General features: G+C 44.7%; 1 protein-coding gene across 2 annotated transcripts; it reads left to right on the forward strand.

The window, feature by feature from the left end:
- The first annotated feature begins 3,236 nt into the window (after positions 1-3,236).
- LOC308482029 (carboxymethylenebutenolidase homolog) lies at positions 3,237-25,056 on the forward strand. Of its 2 annotated transcripts, none has more exons than XM_081015016.1 (6): positions 3,237-3,581; positions 17,101-17,324; positions 20,171-20,278; positions 21,335-21,477; positions 22,149-22,240; positions 24,526-25,056. In XM_081015016.1, exons 2-6 carry the CDS (start codon positions 17,110-17,112, stop codon positions 24,709-24,711), a joined length of 744 nt encoding a protein of 247 aa, XP_080871142.1. In that variant the 5' UTR covers positions 3,237-3,581; positions 17,101-17,109; the 3' UTR covers positions 24,712-25,056. The 2 variants fall into 2 exon arrangements, with proteins under 2 accessions (XP_080871142.1, XP_080871141.1); XM_081015015.1 differs by lacking the exon at positions 3,237-3,581 and adding an exon at positions 16,225-16,621.
- The last annotated feature ends 213 nt before the right edge of the window (positions 25,057-25,269 follow it).

Consider the following 25,269-nt stretch of genomic DNA (forward strand, 5'->3'; position numbering starts at 1 on the left):
TTCACTCAAGGACCCCAAGTGGAGATGGAGATAAATAAATTTTTAAAAAGTCATGGCCTGCAAAAACTTACACAAGATAAACAAACAGCCCTGAATTACAAAATATCACAACAGGAAATTGAAAGTGCCATTCAGAACATGCAACTGGGCAAATCCCCAGGCCCAGATGGACTTACCTCCAAATATTATAAGACATTGAAGGAATATTTGGCTCAACCATTAATGGAGGTATGTAACCAAATTATGGAAGGGAAGGGGGCACCAGAATCGTGGAAAGAGGCATTCATCACCTTGATACCAAAATTGGAATCTGAAAAGACTCAACTTAAGAACTACCGTCCCATCTCACTCCTAAATGTGGATTACAAAATTTTTGCTGATATCTTGGCAAATAGACTGAAAAAAGTTTTAAAAGAAGTAATTCATAAAGACCAAGCAGGCTTTCTCCCTGGCAGGCATTTGTCCGACAACACCAGGAATATTGTTGATGTTTTGGAGTTATTGCAGACAAATTTGAATACAAAAGCAGCTTTGATTTTTATAGATGCGGAGAAGGCCTTTGATAATATATCTTGGAAGTTTATGAAGAAAAATTTGGAAGGGATGGGAGTGGGAAGGGCGTTCCAAAATGGTATTGAAGCAATCTATTCAGAGCAAAAAGCTAAATTGATAGTAAATAATGTGGTGACAGAGGAGTTTAAAATTGAAAAAGGAACACGACAGGGGTGCCCCTTATCACCCTTGCTATTTATTTCTGTCCTGGAGGTGTTGCTTAACTTGATCAGGAAGGACCAGCAGGTGGAAGGAATACAGGTCGGAGGAAAACAATATAAACTGAAGGCTTTTGCAGATGATTTGGTTTTGACATTACAGGAGCCAGAATCCAGCACAAAAAGAGCTTTAGAACTAATTTCTGAGTTTGGTCGGGTGGCGGGATTTAGGTTAAACAAACAAAAAACTAAGGTCTTGGCAAAAAACTTGACACCTTCAGAAATAGATGGGTTTCAAAAGGAAACAGAATTAAATGTGGTTAAAAAAGTGAAATACCTGGGGGTTAATTTGACCGGGAAAAATTTGAATCTATTTAAAGACAATTATGTAAAATGCTGGACTGAAATCAAAAAGGACTTAGAAATTTGGTCAAGATTGAAACTTTCCTTGTTGGGAAGAATTGCTGCAGTTAAGATGAATGTATTGCCAAGAATGCTGTTTCTGTTTCAGGCCCTGCAGATCGTGGACAGAGTGGAGTGTTTTGGAAAGTGGCAGAGGGACATTACGAAGTTTGTCTGGCAGGGCAAAAAGCCCAGAATAAAATTTAAAATATTAACAGATGCAAAGGAAAGAGGGGGATTTGCCCTGCCGGACTTAAGGTTGTATTATGAAGCTGCATCCTTCTGCTGGATGAAAGATTGGTTTTTGTTAGAAAACACTGATGTCCTAGATCTGGAAGGGTTTAACAATGCTTTTGGGTGGCATGCATATTTGTGGTACGACAAGGTGAAGTCTCATAAGATGTTTAAAAACCATATTGTCAGGAAATCTTTGTTCACTGTCTGGACTAAATACAAGGACTTAATTGAAAATAAGACTCCGAGGTGGTTATCACCGATGGAGGCTAAGGCCACAAAAATACTTAATATGGGGGGTGGCTGGGCAAAATATTGTGAAATAATAGAAAGAGAGGGTGACACTTGGAGGTTGCAGAGTTTTGAAAAATTGAAAGGAAAGGTGCGAGACTGGTTTCATTATGCCCAAATTTTAGAGATCTTCAAAAAGGACAAAAAAATTGGTTTCCAGGTGGAAAAATCAGAATTAGAGTTGGAATTACTTGAACCTAAGACGAAAGTGCTTTCAAGAATGTATAACTTGTTGCTTAAATGGAATACTCAAGATGAGATGGTTAAATCAGCCATGATTAAATGGGCACAAGACATTGGATACAACATTATGTTTGAAGACTGGGAAAGGTTATGGACCACCGGTATGAAATTTACGGCATGTAGTGCCTTAAAAGAAAACATTATGAAAATGATGTACAGGTGGTACATGACCCCAGTCAAACTCGCAAAGATATACCATTTGTCAGACAATAAATGTTGGAAATGTAAGGAGGCTGAAGGAACATTCTTTCACCTCTGGTGGACATGCCCGAGGGTGAAGGCCTTTTGGGAAATGATTTATAACGAGTTGAAAAAGGTATTTAGGTATACCTTTAATAAGAAACCAGAGGCCTTCCTCCTGGGCATTGTGGGCCAGAGAGTGTTAAAGAAAGATAGAACTTTCTTTTTATATGCAACTACAGCAGCAAGAATTCTTATAGCTAAATATTGGAAGGCACAGGAGTTACCCACACTGGAAGAGTGGCACACGCAACTGATGGACTACATGGAATTAGCCGAAATGACGGGCAGAATCCGAGACCTGGGAGAAGAGGCAGTGGAAGAGGACTGGAAAAAATTTAAGGACTATCTACAAAAACATTATAAGTTATATGAAAGTTGAGAATTTGCTAAGTTTTGGGGAAAACATGCTTCAGTATTGAGATTTGAAAATGATTGAAATTAAGTCATGACGGTGAAAAATTTAAATTTAGAATATATAAACAGATGAAAGTATAAAAACATATGAAACAAGACATTAATTTGCTGTATAATATTCTTTTATTGTAAAGAATGCAGGGATGGAGGATCTGGGGAAGTCCAGTTGAATATGAAAAAAGATGTAGAAAAGTGAATTTTCTTCTTTTTAACTTTTTCTTTTTCTTTGTAAAACTGCTTTTGTTGTGTAAATTGACGATGGATTTTGACTTTGGAAAAAAAGCAATAAAAAACATTATTTAAAAAAAAAAGAGAAAGTAAGTGCCTAAGTAGCACCAACTTTGCATGACTGAACATGTGGCTGGGGCTACAGCAGCGTCCCACAACTGTAAAATCCTGATCCTCAAATTTGGAGCAGGGAATACTGGGAAGGGGACACATAGCACATCCCTTTCCTAGAGCCACCCCCCCTTCCTGCAAAAAGCCTTAGAACTGGCCATCTCTCTCCCTACACTTTTGCCACATATTAAGTTTCTTCTACAGTAGCCACAGGAAGAAGCAGAAAATATACATGAAGAAATCTAAATTATACGTTCAGAGCCAGAGATCTTGCCAGGGGGTTGTCCTTTTTTAGCTTAAACAGAAACCTAGATGGCTGGCTGCGAGGAAATTGCATAGTGCGTTCTCCTTAGCGGCTTCTCTCTGTTCTTCAGTTGTTACCCCCACCCCGCCAAAAAAAACAACTCTAAAAATCAGCCTTGGGGAACAAGAGAAGCCTGTCTCTTTGAATCCACGTCCCATCCCCTTTCCTGTCTTTCTGGATTAGGCATTTGTCTTCAAAGCAGCCTCCACCTTCTTCTCCTAACTTCATATCTCCCATAACATCTGAAAGGAACACAGCACTGGAATGGAATCTGAGCAGCAGCTATAGAACTGTTACTGGTGCTGCATTTTATTTTCCTTACATCAGCCGACAACCTGCAAGTTTCTCCTCATCGCCAAAGGAATCTTCGTTGGGTTTAGATCACAACCCCTCCAATCCAGGTATGTTCAGGTAGGGCAATAATGCCTCCTACCCTATCCTGAGGTTAGGACAGCTGCAGTTATATAAAACTGTGGAGCAAAGGGGGGAGAAATGGAGATTCAAGCAGTGACAGGTGTTACAAATGATGGCAGTGTATTTTAGTGGTTTTGAGTGTTAGCTACCCATCAGGAACTCTTGGCTTCAGATCTTACCTCTGCTTCAAACTCATTACACGACTGTAGGCAGACCACTCTCTCTTAGCCTAACACCCACCCAGCCCACTTGCGGTCAGGGGATAACAATAATAATCAACTTTACATGGTTGCTATTGTTTTTACAAAATAATGTATGTGCTCTGAACACCCGGAAGAGCTATATAAATGCTAATGTGTTGTTACTTAAATTACTGGAACATATTTTGCAAGGGATTAAGATGCTAGATTTTATATATTATGTAGTAGGAAACAAAACGAAAAGAATCCTTTTTTATTTTTGAGTCCTCCCACAAAGAGTTCTATACTGTATTCTATAAAAAGAAATAAAGGAATATGACTAATATTCTTTGAAGTGCTTAAGACAATCTTCAGCTAGTGTTACTCAAGTCCTATCTGTTTTGTATGGAGAACATCATTTTTGAATTGCTGCCACCAAATCATAGCAGATTTGCTACTGAAATTAGCAGGATATCTGTGCAAATATCAAGAGAGGGACTCAAGATAAGGCATGCTTTCAGATAGATGCTTATTGTACAAATGGTGATCCTCATGTACACACCAAAATGCCTGTACAGTGGTACCTCGGGTTACATACGCTTCAGGTTACAGACTCCGCTAACCCAGAAATAGTACCTCGGGTTAAGAACTTTACTTCAGGATGAGAACATAAATTGTGCTCTGGCGGCGCGGCAGCAGCGGGAGGCCCCATTAGCTAAAGTGGTGCTTCAGGTTAAGAACGGCTTCAGGTTAAGAACGGACCTCGGAACGAATTAAGTACTTAACCAGAGGTACCACTGTATCTGGATTTTAAGCTGGATTTACCCTTTCCAGAGGGAATTTGATAAGTAAAAAAAAAACAACCACCAACCCATCTGCAAATTAAGCCCGTCTGCAATTATCCCAAGTACATGTAAAATAAATTGCCATTGTGTACAGTATCTGAATACATTTGAGTTTCAGAAATGTACGTTCAAACATCTGCTTGGCTACCAAATTCACAGGGTGGCTACTGTTACTATATAGATTTTTTTCTCCCTTCCCTTTCTTCAGGGTTGCTCAAGGCCCCTCTTCAATTTCGCCCTCACAATAAAGCCTGTGAGACAGGCTAATGTGGGAGGTGGCAAATCGCCCAGGGTCACACAGTGTATTTTGACCTTGACTAAGCAATTGTGGCCCAGTTCAAATGCAGCAATATCGGACTAATGAATCATAATTTATTAGACCAAGAGGGAACATTGCGACCTGTGCTCGCTTCACTCATGCACCATAATAGAACAGTTCCGTGGTTTGCTGAACCACACAGAGGAATTCAACGTAGCACTAAGCAGACTGCTCTGTCAGCACAAGCATTTCTGGTTTTGCCTCCAAGTTTATTAGTTTGGACATAACAGGCAAATATGGCTTAATAGCTCACAACTGGCTGATTGCTCAGTTGATAGAGCATGAGACTCTTAATCTCAGGGTCATGCGTTTCAGAGGCGTGGCGGGTGGCAGGAGGGCCATGGCCCTGGGCACAGAATTCGGAGGGGGCAATCAAGTGCCCCCAGGACAGGCTCCCTCATTGAGGCCAGAACTGCGGCAAGGAAGCCAGCATACCTGCCCGCCAGCATGGCCCCCCACACCCTGGGCTCCAGCAACCCACGCTACACCACTGGTGGGTTGGGGCCCCATGGTGGGCAAAAGATTCCTGTATTGGACTAAATGACCTTTTCAACACTGCAACTCTATGATTCTGTGACTGTATAACAGAAGTGCTGAAGCCAGGTGCACAAAGGGAGGGGTGTGCAGACACAAAGCCCATTATCAGTCTCTTAGAGTGACTGTTGCGGGGGTGAGAGGCGATTTTGTATGTAAAAATTAATGCTAATAGTACCCCAGCTAAAGGATACTAAGGCTAGATCTAATAAAGGTAAAGGGACCCCTGACGATTAGGTCCAGTCGTGACCAACTCTGGGGTTGCGGCGCTCATCTCGCTTTATTGGCCGAGGGAGCCGGCGTACAGCTGCCGGGTCATGTGGCCAGCATGACTAAGCCACTTCTGGTGAACCAGAGCAGCGCACAGAAACACCGTTTACCTTCCCGCCGGAGCGGTACCTATTTATCTACTTGCACTTTGACGTGCTTTCGAACAGCTAGGTTGGCAGGCGCTGGGACCGAACGACAGGAGCTCACCCCGTCACGGGGATTCGAACCGCCAACCTTCTGATCAGCAAGTCCTAAACTCTGTGGTTTAACCCTCAGCGCCACCCACGTCCCAGGCTAGATCTACACAGCTATAAAAAAAAGTTCTGAAAATGAGCTGCAAAAAAGTTATAAAGCTCATAAATGAAAATATCATTGAGTTGTGATCAATGGGGAAAGGAAATTCACACAGCTGACATTTTCAGTTTGAGGCTGCAACCCCATTAACATTTACCAGGGGAGAAGCCGCACTGTACTCAGTGAAACAAACTTCTGCGGAGAAGACTCATAAATAAGTTTGCACTGTAACCGGTGTAGGAAAGAAGATGGCATATTTTTTGCTGGAGTCAATCAGGAGAGAGCCACAAGAAATTGATTCAAATTGTGGGGATGTTTATACCTGAAAGCACTGTATAAATACCCGCAGGTTGTGTGCTTATTTGTTCTAGATACCTTTATCCCATTTTTTCTTCCACTAGAGGGAACTCAATGCATCTAAAAGCATAGAAGTACAAAGGGAAGCGGCAGCAAAGAGTTTGACTAGCCGAATAAATACAAAAAAGCTTAAGGAAAGGCTGGAATAGCCCCAAGCTAGGTTGATTCAAATATGGATCACGCAGCTGTTATCATCTGCTGCTCTTTGGCCCATTTCCCTTTTAATGGGCATGAAAATATTTGTCCACCATGCAGGGATAATTGCATTTAATCATTAATGTGCATACGCTGTGGCATAGCTGTCAACTTACAGATTTGAAAATAAGGGACCAGCAGCCTCAAAAATAAGGGATCAGCAGCCAAAATAAGGGATCAACAATTACTTTGATAAAATACATATTTTGTTGCATGCAAACGGCTTTAGATACCTATTAGGTCCATAAATTACCATATAGCATATATTCAACACAAAAAAACAGCAACAATTTGATGTTGACAAAGGACAGCTGGACATAGAAAGGGCCCCATTACCTTCAGTAGCTTATTTAAGGGACATCATCAATAAGGGACAGCAGCGGGACATGGCGCTGGGATAAGTGACTGTCCCGCCAAATAAGCGACACTTGACAGCTATGCGCTGTGAAGTTATGATGTCAGATGTAGGGACAGGGGAGGAATTTGGTTCAGTTCACTTGAAAGCAAAGCTCCCGAATTTGTTCTTTCCAAAACAACATGAGAACTGAAACCCAGACATCCTTCGAAATTCAAACTTTTCTGAATTTTGCCATGCAGTTCTGTAGCCAAGCAATGTGTACAAAAATGCACATACTGCAACAAAGTGGACATAAAATATTATTCAAGATAAAAATTTGCATTCTATTCAAGGAAAATATTTGGCAAAAATATTGTTTTTATATAGTACAAGCTGAGCACTGGTTAGAGGTTTTTGGAATATTAAGCAGTTTAGAAATAAATGATAAATATATTAGGCAAAACTGCATACATTGGGAGAGATTTGCTGGAAGGTGCTGATTGCATTTCAGTATGACTTCCTGATATAAGATTGTGGAGAACTAATTGGGAAAATTGAGAGAAACCAAAACTGCTCATCTGTAGCCTGATGTCAGTGAATAGCTGAAATGAGACAGGGTGCAATGGAACTAATTAGGAACTGGGCTTTTCCCAACCAAATTTCTTGAATATTCCAAACTCCTCTTGTGCACTGCCCTAATTGCAGAGACTCCCCTTTTCCATATTTTTCAGTGGCTAACAACTTTTCTCAGTGATGACACTGACTATGGAATAGACTTCCCGAGGAAAGCCTGGCAGGCTACTGTATTACTTAGATGTGCTTTTAATTCCTTTTGGAAAAATGCACTAAGGCCTCTGAGTCTAATTTAGTTTTATAGGAGTCTATTTGGGTGGTTTAGATCTTTCTTTCTCTTCACCCTTGCTTCATACATATGACCCACAATTTAAATGTTTCTTTAAGTGCAGTCGCTTTATTGTACAAGCATGCTGTGTGCTATAGTTAATTAAATTGCTTTTAGTAACACAATATGTGAACCTCACTAGGGTATTATTATTTTTTGGTTAATTTATTTATGATAAATTTGGAGGCCTTTCAGATATTATATGGTAATATTATTATTATTATTATTATTATTATTATTATTTATACCCCACCCATCTAGCTGGGTTTCCCCAGCCACTCTGGGTGGCTCCCAATAGAATATTGAAAACACAATAAAATTTAAAACACAATAAAATTGAAACACAATAAAACATCAAACATCAAAAACTTCCCTAAAGAGGGCTGCCTTCAGGTGTTTTCTAAAAGTCAAGTAGTTGTTTATTTCCTTGACATCTGATGGGAGGGTGTTCCACAGGGTGGGCACCACTACAGAGAAGGCCCTCTGCCTGGTTCCCTGTAACCTCACTTCTCGCAGTGAGGGAATCTCCAGAAGGCCCTCGGAGCTGGACCTCAGTGTCCGGGCTGAACGATGGGGGTGGAGACGCTCCTTCAGGTGTACTGGGCTGAGGCCATTTAGGGCTTTAAAGGTTAACACCAACACTTTGAATTGTGCTCAGAAATGTATTGGGAGCCAATGAAGGTCTTTCAGGACCAGTGTTTTATGGTCCCGGCGGCCGCTCCCAGTCACCAGTCTAGCTGCCGCATTCTGGATTAGTTGTAGTTTCTGGGTCACTTTCAAAGGTAGCCCCATGTAGAGCACATTGCAGTTGTCCAAGCGGGAGATAACTAGAGCATGCACCACTCTGGCGAGACAGTCCACGGGCAGGTAGGATCTCAGCCTGCGTACCAGGTGGAGCTGGTAGACATGCCAGGGAGAATAAAAATGTGCAGGGGGGTCAGCTCAACCAGTTGGACCCACGCCTGACTTCTGTGCATTCACCTGACCTTCTGCCCTAAGACTAAACACATACAGAAGGTCAGATGACACTACGGAATGGCACAAGACCTTCTGGTGGAAGCCAATCTTGTCCTAAATCAAAGTTGTCCTCTAGCACTGGACTTAAGTTATTTCATCCATCTCTTGTAAACCAGCACAATGTGCCAGGCATGAGTAGCTGGCAGCTCGGAATTATTACTGCTGCAATTCTTAATTCAAATTCCATGCCATCCTTTCCCCCAAAGGAGCCCAATAAAACACACATAAAATAATAAACCAAGCAGCAATAAAAGAATGTGTATCGAGAAACAGCATAGCAGCAAAAGTCCATATAAATTCCCCAGTTCTGAATTTTCTTCTTCCTCATGCTGGCATTTTGAATTTCAGTTCAGAGCTGCTCCCCAAAATACAGACCTTTGCCACCCTTGTTCTCCAGCATGACATGTAGGTGGGAAGGACAAACATTGCTGGCAAATAATTGCTGATGGAAGGTTCTGGGAATAATGAGGAGGAACGCTTGGTGCTTCCAGTTCCATCTACAGTGAGGGTTGCAATGAGGGTGGCAACGCAAGATTCATTCAAATGCCCATCCGGCAAAACAGGATTCCGCTTAAATTGTTGAACTCGCCAGTTGCTTGGTCTTCGGTGCAGACCACATCAAAGCTAGCTGGCTGTGAGAATGAGGAAATCCTGGAAGAGGAAATGGTGGAGGAAATGACTGCACCAACAATCTTGTTTTGATGAATCAGGGACTTGCCATTATAGAAGAGCGTTTCCAGGCCACAGGGATGCCAACTAGAATTAAATATTGGGGTGCCAATGTAAGCCCCAACCTGCATAAACACACCCTCCAACATTTCTCTGATAAAACCAGGAACGTCAATAATAATAATAATAATAATAATAATAATAATTATTATTATTATTATTATTATTTATACCCTGCCCATCTGGCTGAGCCTCCCCACCCATCTGATTGGGTTTCTCCAGCCACTCTGAGTGGCTCCCAACATATATAAAAACATAATAAAGCACTAAACATTAAAAAAAAACCTTCCCTATACAGGGCTGCATTCAGATGTCTTCTAAAGGTTGTAGAGTTATTTATCTCATTGGCTTGTGGGTGGCATAACTCCATACCCTCCCACATTTCTCCAATTAAAATAGGGATGTCCTAAGGAAAAGTGGGACATTCCAGGATCAAATTTGAAACCGGGACAGCTTCTGTAAATCCGGGGCTGTCCCTGGAAAACAGGGACACTTGGAGGGTTTGTGATCACAAGATGTGGCACACGCACGCCATCTGAATGGCAATGCCCATCAACTTGGGGGAGCCCTTAACGGTCAGGGGTCCCTTTACCTTTGCGTTTGGCTGATTGACATCCAATGCCCTTTTAAAATGTGTTGTGGAGTGGGGGATTATTGAGGGTTCTTGTTTTTGTTTTTATTATGTATTCTGTGTTTTACATTATGCTTTTATGTTGTGGACCACCTTAAGATCTGCGGGTAAGTAATTTGAATACAACAACAACAACAACAACAACAACAACAACAACAACAACAACAACAACAAGCTGCTTCCAGTGGCAACTATTACAATTGCAAAAACAACTGCAAGAATGTAGCAACTAGCCATCAATAATGTATGGACAGGCCTGCTTCCAGCATATGCCTCTCTTAATTGCAGGTATATGCCTTGCCCCGTATTCCTAGTCAGCAATTTGTATGAATTCCAAGGTATTCAGTGTTCAAATTACTATTAGTGCAGATTACAACAACTTTTTCACTAAGGTCTCTTACATCAGGCCTGCTGTCTGGAGGCAGCTGAATTGACAATTACCAAGTTTTCATCATTTGCTTAATAGCACCCAACTGCCTTTGAAGTGGGACCCCGCCTTTCAGTCTTATTAAAGTGCAATGTTTTTTCAAGCATTGCCGCTTTGATGCACCCTGTGCTCTGGCCACCCACTCAACATGCCCTCTGGTTGGCATGTCGATTTTCAACTACAGTTTTCTGCAGGACTTGATCTCCTTCCACAGACAGGGCCTGTAAGGCAGAGCTATTCCACCTGGCTTTCAATTTGAATAGCCTGATCCTCTCTATTCCCTTTTCCCTTTTGTTATGTACTGAGTTGAATAGGATCCAAACTGTAGCAGTCTGATTGGTCCTAGAACAATAGGATCCAAAAGGCAGCAGTCTGATTGGTCCTAGAACAATAGGATTCAGAATGCAGCAGTCTGATTGGTCCTAGAACAATGCAGCAGCATGATTGGTTGGCAGGAACCACCCAATCCTGCTCCAGATAGAAGTGAATCCACAACCTGATTGGCTTACAGTAGAATTCCAGAATTAGCCAATCATGTGCAGCCCATTGTGTAAATAATGTATATAAAGCAGATACTGTGAGGGGAAATTTAATCATTCCTCCTCACCACTATGAGCTGAATAAAGAGCATGAAATCACTTTGCGACTCTGAGTATATTTCACTGGCGACGAGGATGGGATCCCGCTGAGCTGACTGCCACACACAGCACCGCAGCACCGCCAACTGCCGCACCGCTGCCTCGCACCGTGTATCCAGGCTTCAGCTCCGGGGCACAAGGAACTCAGAATGGCAGCCAACAGCAGCTTCTCGCCATTCAACCCAGCATCTGGAGACTGGGAAGCGTACGCCTCCCGTTTCACCTTCCTCCTAGAAGCCAAAGGGGTCACCGACGAAGAAGACGCCAAGAAGAGGGCGATATTCTTCAGCGTCTGCGGAGAGGAGACGTTTGAAATCGCCCGGGCTCTCCTTGCGCCTGAAGACGTCGCTACTGTTCCATACAAAACAATAATGGAACAGCTGAAGGGGCACTTTTCGCCGCAGCCCTCAGTGGTGGCTCGTCGAAATGCCTTCTACGCAAAGCGGCAAGCCCCTGGGGAAACCATAACTGGGTTTGTGACCTCTCTCCGCCAAGCCGCCCGGTTCTGCAACTTCTCAGAGCTGGAGAACATGCTTCGTGACCGCCTCGTCGGTGGCCTGAAGGATGAGAAGCTGCAACGGCGCCTCTACGCTAAGAAGGACCTAACGTTCCAGGTCGCTCTGGAGGAGGCCCTGGCAACAGAAGCTGCCGAGAGGTCGACCCAAGAGGCACGGCCGAGCCTGCCATCCCAACCGAGGGTCCACCATGAAGACCTCACCGACGACTCAGGATCCGACAGGGAGGAGGTGCACCGAGTACAGCAGCGCACTCAAGCAGCGCACAGACCACAGCTGCCTCGACGAGAAGGAGGGAACTGCGCAAGCTGCGGGGAGAGTCACGAGAGGAGGACCTGCCGTTTCCGCAACGCAGAGTGCAGGCAGTGCAGAAAATCGGGACACATCGCCCGGGTGTGTCGGGCTCGGCCCACCCGACACCAGGCATCAGATGACCAATCCAAGAGCCCCAGGTCCCGGGGCCCAACGCACCAAGGCAACTCGACGGAGCTCACGGACTTCCAGGTATACCAGTTGCCCCACCCCAACGTAGAGAAAATTTATGTAGAGGTACAGATAGAGGGGGCCCCATGCCGCATGGAGCTTGACACGGGTTCAACTCTATCCATAATCTCGGCAAGGACCTTAAGGAAACTGTGTCCCACTGGGGGTCCCAAACTCAGGCCGGCCCCATTCACCCTCCGGGACTTCCAGAAACGTAAGGTCCCCACAATGGGGGTGGGGACCTTCAGGGTGCAATACCGAGGGCGGACGCGGCAACTGGACTTGCTTGTGGTCAAGGGCCCCTACATTAGCTTACTGGGATTGGCATGGTTTGGACCACTGGGGCTAGCTGTCACCGGGGTGAACCACACTAGCTTACAAGTGGACGTGGACGCCATATGCAAGGAATTTCCAGGGGTTTTCGATGGGAAATTGGGACAGTATACGGGCCCCCCCATTGCGCTACAGCTTGACCCCGCAGTACGACCGGTCAGGCTCAAGGCCCGCCGGGTCCCGTTCGCCTTGAAACCCCGTATAGACGAGGAATTGGACCGACTCGTAGAGCAAGGAGTGCTGGAGCCGGTGCCTAATGCTCCCTGGGAAACCCCAATCGTCACACCCGTCAAGCCTAATGGTTCGGTCCGCATCTGCGCAGACTACAAATGTACCATAAACAAGGCCCTCACGGCCCACGCATACCCAGTGCCAGTGGTCAGCCATGTCCTTGCCACCCTGGCTGGGTCGAAAATTTTTGGCAAGCTGGACTTGGCCCAAGCATATCAACAGCTGCCAGTAGATGAGGCCACAGCAGAGGCACAGACGATTGTGACGCACAGAGGAGCGTTCAGGGTAAAGCGGCTGCAATTCGGTGTCAGCGTGGCACCAGGCATATTCCAGAATATAATGGACTCTCTCCTTAAAGGGATTCCTGGCGTCACCCCCTTCTTCGATGATGTGTTGATTGCCGGCCCCACACCAGAGGAGTTTGAGGACCGCCTCCGCACCGTTCTGCACCGTTTCCAGACGGCGGGTCTCAAGGTGAAGCGGGAAAAATGTCTACTAGGAGTGCCTCAGGTGGACTTTCTGGGATTTATGGTGGACGCAGAAGGGGTCCACCCGACTGGGGACAAGGTACGGGCCATTTGTGATGCCCCAGCGCCCAAGAGCAAGACTGAACTTCAGGCCTTCTTGGGACTATTGAACTTTTACCATTCCTTCCTTCCCCACAAGGCGGCGGTAGCGGAGCCCCTACACAGACTCCTGGACAAGCGGGCCCCTTGGGTGTGGGGCCAGCGCCAGGAGGCCGCATTCCAGGCAGTCAAGGACTTGCTTGTCTCAAACTCGGTCTTGGCACACTTCGACGAGAGGCTGCCGGTGGTGCTAGCATGCGACGCCTCACCCTATGGCATTGGAGCTGTCCTGGGGCACCAACTCCCGGATGGAAGAGAGGTACCGGTGGCGTACTTTTCCCAGACACTCAACACAACCGAGCGGAACTACTCGCAAATCGACAAGGAGGGTCTGGCAATCGTAAAGGGAGTAAAAAAATTCCATGATTTCTTGTACGGGCGGCCCTTCACCGTGGTGACTGACCACAAGCCGTTGCTTGGCTTGTTTGCCCCCGAAAAGCAGACCCCCCAAGTGCTGTCTCCTCGCGTCCTCAGGTGGTCAATTTTCCTTGCCAGCTACCAGTATGCACTGATTCACCGACCTGGGAAGGCGATGGGCCATGCGGACGCCCTCAGCAGGCTACCACTACCGGAAACAGGCCCTGACCCAGCACCTGCACAAGAGGTTATGAGCCTGGAGCTGCTTCCCGACCGCCCCATTCAGGCACAAGAAGTTGCACACCATTCCAAGAAAGATAGGGTCATCTCCCGGGTCCTGGACTGGGTGTGGAGGGGATGGCCCAGCAGCAGCCCTGGGCCAGAATTCGCCGGCTACACAACCCGCAAACATGAACTGTCGGCCCACAAGGGGTGCCTGTTATGGGGAAGCAGAGTCGTTGTTCCCCAGCCCCTCTGCAAAAGGGTCCTCACAGCCCTACACGAGACACATCCAGGGGTAGTAAGAATGAAGGCCCTTGCCAGGAGTTATGTGTGGTGGCCGGGGATCGATGGAGAGATAGAGGCCTGGGTCAAACACTGCCAGGCCTGCCAAGAATCCCGCCCAGATCCCCCAAGGGCCCCAGTCCAGTCCTGGGAGTCCGCCCGAGCACCATGGTCACGCCTGCATGTGGATTTCGCTGGCCCCTTTCAGGGGAAAACATTCTTCATAGTGGTGGACTCCTACACCAAATGGCTGGAAGTCGCACTGGTACCGTCCACTTCCACATCCGCAGCCATCCGGGTACTACGCAGGCTGTTTGCAACCCACGGGCTCCCTGACACTCTCGTCTCAGACAACGGGACTGCATTTACGTCAGGAGAATTCCAAACCTTCACAGCGCAGAACGCCATCCGCCACATCCGTTCGGCGCCGTTCCACCCTGCCACCAATGGCCAAGCAGAACGCATGGTGCGGACCACCAAGGACACCCTTCGCCGCATGACGCAAGGGGACTGGGAGTACCGCCTTGCCACATTCCTTCTAGCACAGCACAGCACCCCCAGCTCAACGACTGGCCGGAGCCCCGCTGAACTACTAATGGGTCGGCGCCTTGCAATCAGATTGGACCGCCTTCACCCCGATAGAGCTCAGGATGAGGTAGTGGTGGGGGAAGGCAGGAACCCCCGGACCTTCGAGGCCCAGGACCCAGTGTACGCAAAGAATTTTGGGGCAGGCCCAGCATGGGTACCCGCCACAATCACCAGGGTCACTGGCCCCGTGTCGTACGAGGTGCTAACGGATGGGGGGCAATGCTGGCGCCGCCACTGCGACCAGATACGGCGACGATTCCCGGGAGAAAACCAGGAGGAGGACAGGTCAGAGGAGTCCCAAGGGAACAGCGGGGCAGTGAGGCCCATAGAGCAGGAGGGGCCAGCAGGAGAGGCAGAATCAGTAAATACAGAGAGGACCCGTGAGGCCGAAAGGACACCGGAACCAGAACCACGACTGAGCGAGCCGGTTGCACCAGACCAAACAGCCGCATCACAGCCAGCATCCTTGGAACACGAGCCAGAACCCGGAGCCCGGACCAGGGAACACCCCAGGCCACAACGCACACGTAGGCCGCCGGCATACCTTGAGGACTATGAATGCGACCTCCCGGGCAGGACTGGAACTTAGAGGGGAGGGGTGTTATGTACTGAGTTGAATAGGATCCAAACTGTAGCAGTCTGATTGGTCCTAGAACAATAGGATCCAAAAGGCAGCAGTCTGATTGGTCCTAGAACAATAGGATTCAGAATGCAGCAGTCTGATTGGTCCTAGAACAATGCAGCAGCATGATTGGTTGGCAGGAACCACCCAATCCTGCTCCAGATAGAAGTGAATCCACAACCTGATTGGCTTACAGTAGAATTCCAGAATTAGCCAATCATGTGCAGCCCATTGTGTAAATAATGTATATAAAGCAGATACTGTGAGGGGAAATTTAATCATTCCTCCTCACCACTATGAGCTGAATAAAGAGCATGAAATCACTTTGCGACTCTGAGTATATTTCACCTTTCCTCTTCTACGAAGAAACCCTTTCTTGGAACCCCACATTTAAATTCCTCCTTGGACTCCTTGCTGGCCCTAGTAGGACCAACTTGGCCAGTTAGCCCTGGTGATCATTTGATGTCTACTGGCTGGGTTCCCCCACCCCCAAAAAATGACCCCTGAATTTTTGAATTTTATTGATATTGATGCTGCATTTTATGCTGTTTTAAAGTCGCATTTTAATCAATGTTTTATATTTGCTGTTAGCCGCCCTGAGCTTGGTTTTTAAACCGGGAAGGGCGGGGTATAAATAAAAAATTAGTATTATTATTTATTATTCTGTTATTCATTCTGTCTGTTCCAGTTTGTATACTTCAAAGAAGCTGGAACTTACTTTCATCGATTTTCACAATCACTACAACTACTAGTAATCTTTGTTTTAATATTGGTGTGTGTATAGAACTATGCTGCAAAGAAGGAGGCTTTAAAAAACAACCCCCTTCCTCACTTTTGACTTTTACATGAGTTGCTGCTGGCACAGTATTCAAGGTGTCCCTTTAAATTTGTCCTTGGCACTTTGGTCTGAACTTACTTCTGTTTCCCATACTGTGCTTTCTTCTTTTTTTCCAATCTAATAAAGCCCTTGATTAGTTGCATCAGATGTGCTTGAGACAACACCCAGTGTTTAGGGGGGTACTCAAGGGTACTCAGTACCAGCACCTATTTTTTGTTGTTGTTAAAAAGTGTGGCACTTACTGTGACAACTTCCTGGTGAGTACTGGAACCTATTTTTCTAGAAAGAAAAACACTGACGACACCTGTTGTATTTGTGCTGTTGTTAGGGGTTCTATTCAGTGGGTTAAATAATACCATATTTACGTGAACTGAATGCGTCATCAAATCTAATGGGCACCTCAATTTTCAAAACACTGAAACCAAAAATGTATTTGCTGGCGAATGTAAATGTGTCATCAAATCTAATGCACACTCTAATTTTATGAAGTAATTTGGCCAAAAAAGGTGTGCGTTACATTCGAGTAAATATGGTAGTTAGACTGGAGAAGCCAGTATAAGTCACAATTTCAGCTGAATTTGGGGAAACCACTTGAAGCATCTATTGTGTTGAGCTATTTCAATTGCTTTTGTTCCGATTTGCTCATTTCTGTTGCTCCGTGTGGGTCATTTTCATTTTTTTAACAATAGCTTTTTTTTGTTTATATTTGACTAATTACATTTTGTTTACATTTCAGTTTTCTGTAATGACTAGTCAGGATTTACCTTTCCAATATGATGTTGGAAGAAGAAGCACTTACACGGGGCGTGGCCAAGATGTGCAAGTTGATAACATCAAAGCATATATTTGCCAACCTCCTTCCAACACGGACAAAGCTGTGATTGTGATTCACGACATATATGGATGGCAATTCCCAGATACCAGATACGTTGCTGATATGGTCGCAGCTAAAGGATACATGTGAGCAATTGGTTCTTTTTAACCTTCCTCAATCTCTACGTTTTGGTTGCAAGGCCAGAAATTTGACCTGGCTTGTGATTTTCACACAGAAAAGTTATCCGTCACCTCTTGTCTGAATGTCTTCCTGAAAGGCATTAGTCTCATTAAAAAACGTACATTAAGAAATATTACCTGAAATGGGGGCACTTAATGCATTGTTTTATCTTAAGTTCACAGTGGATCTGGAAATAAAATGGCTTACAAATAAAGAATTTGATGGGTTGAGATAGGAATTTTGTGGTCTTGATATATGGTAATGTTCATAAGTGTACCAACCAAGCACATACATCGATCAGCACAGGAAGACCGACCTGAAACCATTTTGATTCCTAAACTGAGCAAATGTTTTTTTCTGCAAGGTCAAAGTGGGAAACCTCCCCATTGTCTCTTTCCTCACAAATCTTGTCTTAAGGGCACATTTCTGTCTTAAGGGCACATTTAAGATATGAATAGGGTGTGAGCCTGTGACCTGGCCCAGGAACTAAGTATTTATCATTACAAAAGACTAGCCAGGCTTCCCAGGCAATCCAATCAAGTAACCTGCCAGACAGGAGATAAACAGTGACAGGAGAAAAACAACATTCAAATTTCTGTTTTAGACCGCCTTTTCTGTGATGTAGGTATGATGTATATGGGGAGTGGTCTTAGGTTACACCCCTTCTGTGATGTATGTATGATGTATGGAGGGGTGGTCTTGAGCTCCAGGGCAGGGAATTTAAAATGTCTATATATATAAGGCCTTGTGCGCCATTGTTCGGGGTTCCACCTCCCTCCTGCGATGTGGCGAGTGAGGATCCTGTTGCAACAGATCAATAAAGATCAGGCTTACTAGCTGCTTTGCTTTTCAATATTCTCTGGTTGGCCTCTGTTGTTTTCTCCTACCAATAGGGAACCTATGTAAGGACTCTATATGGGCTCTTGGATACCCCATAAGGGAAAAGGGGAGATTTTTGTTTACATCAGGGTTCAGCAGGGCTTTTCATAGCAGTGCTGCATAATCCTGTCCCTTCCTCAGAGAAAGTGAGTTCCAGTCGGTGGTGAAGCTGGGCTTTGCTGGGGGCCTTGACCAGCAAAGGTCCACTTCAAACACCACCACAACACTGTTTTCACCTAGCACAGGGTATGCAAAAAGTTCAAAGATACGGTGTTATGTACTGAGTTGAATAGGATCCAAAAGGCAGCAGTCTGATCGGTCCTAGAACAATAGGATCCAAAATGCAGCAGTCTGATTGGTCCTAGAACAATAGGATTCAGAATGCAGCAGTCTGATTGGTCCTAGAACAATGCAGCAGTATGATTGGTCTGCAGGAGCCACCCAATCCAGCTCCAGATGGAAGTGAATCCACAATCTGATTGGCCTACAGGAGAATTCTGGAATTAGCCAATCACGTGCAGCCCATTGTGTAAATAATGTATATAAAGCAGATACTTTGGGGAAACTTTCATTCCTCCTCACCACTATGAGCTGAATAAAGAGCATGAAATCCACTCTCGACTCCAAGTATATTTCAGATACTGTGAGGGAGCTCTATGCTTATATGCTCTTCTGGGTGAAGGGGTCCCACTGAGGATATTTCCCCCAATAACTACTAGACTACTAATATCCATGCTAAACATATAGCAAAGCACTGAGTTAGGTGCAGAGTCTAGATATGAAGGGTTTAGCAACAGACAGAGCCAATTGGAGGGTGACTCAGGAGGGCCTTATCCACAGGGCCCTCATTTTTTTGGCATTCGGCAAGTTTCACAACTTGTTTTTATGTGCAATGGAGCAACACGCAACACACCTTCTCAGCTTAGAAGTGCAAATTTGTTAATTGATACAGATGGTGTGGTGTCATATTAAAGAATGTAAAATGTTCGTTCATACACTGGAACCTCGGTTGTCGCACGCTTCGGAAGCCGAACAATTCGGAACCCGAATGCCGACAACCCGGAAGTGAATGCTTTCCGTTTTTGAACGCGCCTCGGAAGTCAAACAGCTTCTGAGGTGCGTTTCTCCATTTTTAAAAAGAAGTTTGCCGAATGGCAATTGCATCTCAGCGGTCAAACGTTTTGGAATTTGAACAGTGCTCCGGAACGGATTACGTTCGACAACCGAGGTTCCACTGTATCTGCTCTTATGCCACAAATCAACTGATAATATATATGAACCACTCCTTTTTCAGTGCCTTATTTTGTTTTTGTGTTGTCATTTTTTGAATTATTATTTTGACTATGGGCCTCAAAAGGTAGGAAGTGGCCCAGGCCTCTCTGGGCCTCAGAGTGGACCTGCCTACAGACAGTGCAGGCAGGATTGAGCTATTATTATTACTTTGCCAGTCCCTTGGGACGCGCTCCCTAGGCCAAAAACTTTCTGCCCTGTCCTTTCATTGAGTCCTTTCGCCTTGCTGGAATGTGTCATTGAACTGTGACTGTGCCTCTTCTTTTCCTGGATATGGAACTGTTGCAAGTGCAAGCCACACACCAATTGTGTAATGATTTAGAATAAGAATTTGAAGCACAAACACTCTAGAGGTTAAAACAACTTCATGAAAATAAATGCCTTTAATATGTGAATTCTTAACTGCTGTACATTGGATGAATGTTGGCTGGATGCCACAATGATCTGAGGTGGTGTCGATGAAAATGATTTCATTATCGCCAATCACAGCACACAGGGAGGGAGTTTTTGCAAAGATTGTCACTGGGGAGATAAGGGTAAAACTTTCCTGCATGCTGCAATCTCTATGCGCAGACTTAAAATGACATATTTTTTTTAAAGGCTGAACAGGTTATGGGTAACATCTGTCTGCTATTCCATACAGAACCATATGCCCAGATTTCTTCCTGGGAAAAGAACCATGGAAAACTACTGATCGTTGGCAGAATTTTGCGGACTGGTTAAAGCACCGAGATCCCATGAAGGTGGACAAGTAAGACTAACATTTATTCCAAAGCTATAACTAATCGATGTAGCTAAGGGGACAACATAAGGTTAATTCAGCATCGACAGGAGAATTGAATTTTGGGAGGGGCATTGACATAGCCTCCAACATTTCTCCGATGAAAATAGGGACGTCCTATTCCAGAATGATAATTTAACTATTAATACCCCACACATCTTACTGGGTTGCCCCAGCCACTCTGGGCAGCTTCCAGCATATATAAAAGCACAATAAAACATTTAAAAAAACTTCCCTATACAGGATTGCCTTCAGACAACTCAGGAGTCGGATAACGCCATACCCTCTAATATTTCTCCAATGAAAATAGGGACATTCTAAGGAAAAGTGGGAAATTCCAGGATCAAATCAGAAACTTGGAAGGCTTCTCTAAACCAGGGACATCCCTTGGAGGGTCTGTATTGATTCAGCTATGCAATATGATCCTAAGCATACTTATTCAGAAGCCAATCCTGTTGAGATCAATGGAACTTACATCCAAGAAAGTCTGCATAGGATTTTAGGCTAAACAGCGGCAGACTTGAGGCTCTCAAATTTCAGCAGCACCCTGCGCGTAGCTATAATTCGACACACCCCACCTCTGTTATTCCTTAACAGGCTTATTAACTCCCCTTCATGGTTTACACATTCTTTTGACATTCATTTTAGTATTATCAACCCTTGTCACTCTTCCATGTTCAGTTGTTCCTCTTACAAGTGTGTAAAAAATGAGGAATAGCACCAGATATCCATTTTCATAGAGAAATTAAGCATTCTTTCCTGTGTTTATACTTCTATAAAATTCCAAATGGTGCCTCTGTTGGTCGTCAGTTGTGGGCAAGCCCACACTTTTACAAGGGCATGTGCCATTCAAAGCAAATGGTTTCATTTAAAATCAGTTCCCATAATTTAGTGGCCCTCTGATAACCCGGCATCTTCCTGAGTGGGTCAGTGCTTTTTTAACAGCAGGGGAAGGTGGGAAAGCAAGTTTTGATAATATTGCAATTGTATGTAGATGTCTTAGTTCCCTTTTGTTCATGGTTGTAGGACAGCTGCTATTTTCATGAAGTATCTTAAGGAGCAGTACAATGCAATGAAAATCGGTGTCATTGGATTTTCTTGGGGTGGAATGGCTGTACATCACTTGATGTTGACAAATCCTGATTTTCAAGCTGGGGTATCCCTCTATGGTAATGACAAATGTTTGTAAACTTGAGCAGGCTCCTATGTTTTTGTGCATTGAAACATTTATAGTCTAAGTCTGTGTAAGGATGAGCTGCAGGATTCATTATGGCTATTTATTTCAGCAACATATGCTTCGTTCTCTCACTGTTCAAACAAGGGGGATAAGGATGCAATCCTATGTGCCTGCCTAACTTCTTGTGGGAGGGAGTTCCATAGGGTTCGGCCCACAACACCTCTTTTTTTCTTCCACGAGTCTGGGGGGAAGTTCTGTTGAGCTGAGTTTCACTTTCACAGAAGTTCAGTTTAGCATCACATATGAGCCAGGGTTGCTGATTTGCAACAAATAGTGATTAGTCGCTAAACACACTAACTCAATAAACTTTTTCTTTCAAGTGTGCCTCTTATCTGGGACCTCAGCCATCAAACAGTAAAAATTGTCCTACAAGGAAAATATAGGATTTTACTGGCATTTGATTACTATAATGGCACAAATCATTACCTATAACACTGCTAATTAAGCTGATGGGGCATTATTGTTTTTTAACTGCTGCCCTTGAGAACATGAGAAAGAATGGATGAGAGATACATACAGCTGAAGTAAATAGAAGCCTTTGTTCTCTATTGACCTTGAAGAACATACTACTTGATTTAACCTCTTTCTTTAAATATGCTTTAGGAATCATCAGAGACTCTGAAAGTAGGTATAATTTGCTGAATCCTACCTTTTTCATGTTTGGTGGAAAAGATCACACCATTTCTTCTGATCAGGTAAGCTATTGCACAGTGAAGTGTCTGGCAGAGGGGCCAAGGCATGGTGACATTGCCATAAACACAATCGCTTGGGTTTTAAAGAGGCTTTGGCTTTATTAATCACAGGTGTCAGCAGGTTTTGGCGCAGACATCAGGTGTATATCTTGAGGCAACCAACCCTTTCTACTGGTAGATTATTTGGTAAGGTTAAGGTAAAAGGTAAAGGTACCCCTGACCGTTTGGTCCAGTCGCAGATGACTCTGGGGTTGCAGCCCTCATCTTGCTCTGTAGGCCAAGAAGCTGGCCACAGACAGCTTCCGGGTCATGTGGCCAGCATGACTAAGCCGCATCTGGTGAACCAGAGCAATGCATGGAAATGCCGTTTACCTTCCCGCTGGAGCGGTACCTATTTATCTATTTGCACTTTGATGTGCTTTTGAACTGCTAGGTTGGCAGGAGCTGGGACCGAGCAACGGAAGCTCACCCCGTTGTGGGGATTCAAACCACCGACTTTCTGATCGGCAAGCCCTAGGCTCTGTGGTTTAGACTACAGCGCCACCCGCGTCCCCCACAGCGCCACCCGCTTTAAGGACTGTACATTAAATTGGAGTGACGCCTCCCAAATCACCATTTTGGGAGTGCTATGGCCCATAAGCCCCTGTCTGGGCATCTGCACAAAAGCACCTCCGCCTAGATTCCTTTAATGGGATACCTTGATTCCTTGGAGTGGTGGGGTGACTCTGGACACCCTCACCCACCTAGACTAAGGATTCAACTCAGTGTCTTATCCACCATCAAGATGTGGCAATTGCTAGGAGGAAGGCAAAAAAACCAAACACACTCATATAGGTCCAATTTGTCTGAAGGCAAATTCCTCCCTGGCCCTGAGTATGGCGACTGAAGACTTCCATAGCAAGGTCTGATGCATGCCTGCCCTCAGAATGTGTGGTGTATCCAACATCAGCTGAGACTTAGGCTTGGGTAACTACAACTAATCCAGAATGCAGCAGCTAGACTGGTGACTGGGGGCGACTGCCAAGACCACATAACACCGGACTTGAAAGACCTACATTGGCACCTAGTACGCTTCCGAGCACAATTCAAAGTGTTGGTGTTGACCTTTAAAGCCCTAAACGGCCTCGGTCCTGTATACCTGAAGGAGCGTCTCCACCCCCATCATTCTGCCTGGACGCTGAGGTCCAGCGCCGAGGGCCTTCTGGCGGTTCTCTCACTGCGAGAAGCTAAGCTGCAGGGAACCAGGCAGAGGGCCTTCTCGGTAGTGGCGCCCGCCCCGTGGAACGCCCTCCCACCAGATGTCAAAGAGATAAGCAACTGTCTGACATTTAGAAGACATCTGAAGGCAGCCCTGTTCAGGGAAGTTTTTAATGTGTGACATTTTAATGTATTTTTAAGCTTTGTTGGAAGCCACCCAGAGTGGCTGGGGAAACCCAGCCAGATGGGCAGGGTACAAATAACAAATTATTATTATTATTATTATTATTATTATTATTATTATTTACAGCTGGCTTTTATAGCTCCCCTGCAATTGGTTGCAACCACCCAGCCGTGAGCGCAGCCAGTGGAGGAGGAAGTAGCTGTGCCAAAGCTGGAAGACCGCCCAATACCACCATAGCCATGCTGGACCACAGCCACTGCTCCTTTCCAGCTGGCGGTTTAGCGTCCATTGTCTTCCAATTCAAACTTCCTTGATGCTTGAAATTGCCGCTTGAGTACAAGCTGCAAGTCTTCTGTAATGACGGACAGGCAGCCTCTATGTGCTTAGCCCTACTTTTCTGATTTAATATTATTTTGCATCTGTTTCTGTCAAGAAGAGGCATTGCCACAAATGGAAAAGGAAGCATACTGGTGTGTTAAAGGAGCAGGGCAGAGAATGAAAGACTAACCATATTTGATACAGGTGGAAACGAATAAGAGAGGGGGGCAGGCTGGCAGGAAGGCAAAGACAACATTAGGTCTGCTCCAGTGAGACTGTCTCCATCTTCCACCTCTTCCACCCCACCCCTGGGCAAATTTCACATTTTATATTGTTTATTTTTTTTTAGTATATTAAAGTTGTAAACTGCCTTGGGTGCCTTGGCATTAAAATGGTGGATTTTATTTATATATTTTTTAAAAAATAATTGCACTCTGGCATGGTAGAATTTATTATTGCTTAATTGTAGTTATGGCAGCACTAGATTTAAAGAAAAATCTTGAAGGAATTCAGATTAAAAGGGAGCAAATTTGGAAGTTTTGATTCTTAACTTTTGTAGATATCTAATGAAATTGATTGTGTGTTACAGGTCACTTTGCTGGAGGAAAAACTGGCAGAATACTGTAAAGTGCCCTTTAATGTCAAAGTCTATGCTGGACAAGAACATGGCTTTGCTCAGTTAAAGCCTGACGACATGAAGCCTGAAGATCAGCCTTACATAGAGGAGGCAAGAATGGATATGATTGACTGGCTGAACAGATACATTATGTTTTGAAACTTGAATATGTCGCATTATTTCCTCGCAACCCCCCACCAAAAAAATGCAATTTCTTCCCCCCCCCTCTAAAATATTTATAGATTGTGGTGCTATCTATCGGAGAAAAAAGAATATATACTTTAGAGAACTTTCAGTAATAAATTATGAAATATTTATAATGGAAGGTCCTTGAAATCATTGTCTGACACACAAAGATATGAGCATTCGGTACTGGAAGTGTGCATGCCTTATAATGAACTTTATATTCTAAGGCTGCCTTAAAACTTATTCTTCTTTTTCCCCATTTTATGTGTTCCATTTCCTTCCCACCCCCCGAAAATAAAAATGTTCAGGATCTGAAAATGCATTATATACTAGCCATATTTTGGGCCTTAGGCTATGTACAGCTTAAAATGGAATAAAGTTGTTTCCCATACACTCACACCGAGTTTCAAATCACATTTCTACATTGCTGTATAAACCAGGGAGGGCGTGGAGACAATATCTGAGGCACAGTATTCCAAATGCAAGTTTCGCCACAGATTTGTATAATGGCGTTATATGATACCGGCAGTT

This window comes from Podarcis pityusensis (assembly GCF_964106645.2).
Source record: "Podarcis pityusensis genome assembly, chromosome: 7".
Classification (NCBI taxonomy): Eukaryota; Metazoa; Chordata; class Lepidosauria; order Squamata; family Lacertidae; genus Podarcis; species Podarcis pityusensis.

Excerpts from the sequence above, each read along its gene's own strand:
- LOC308482029 (XM_081015015.1), top strand. The coding sequence starts at position 16,511 with ATGTGCTTGAGACAACACCCAGTGTTTAGGGGGGTACTCAAGGGTACT. Across the intron at positions 21,478-22,148 it reads AGCTGGGGTATCCCTCTATG|GAATCATCAGAGACTCTGAA; the intron begins GTAATGACAAAT and ends AATATGCTTTAG. Across the intron at positions 22,241-24,525 it reads ACACCATTTCTTCTGATCAG|GTCACTTTGCTGGAGGAAAA; the intron begins GTAAGCTATTGC and ends TGTGTGTTACAG.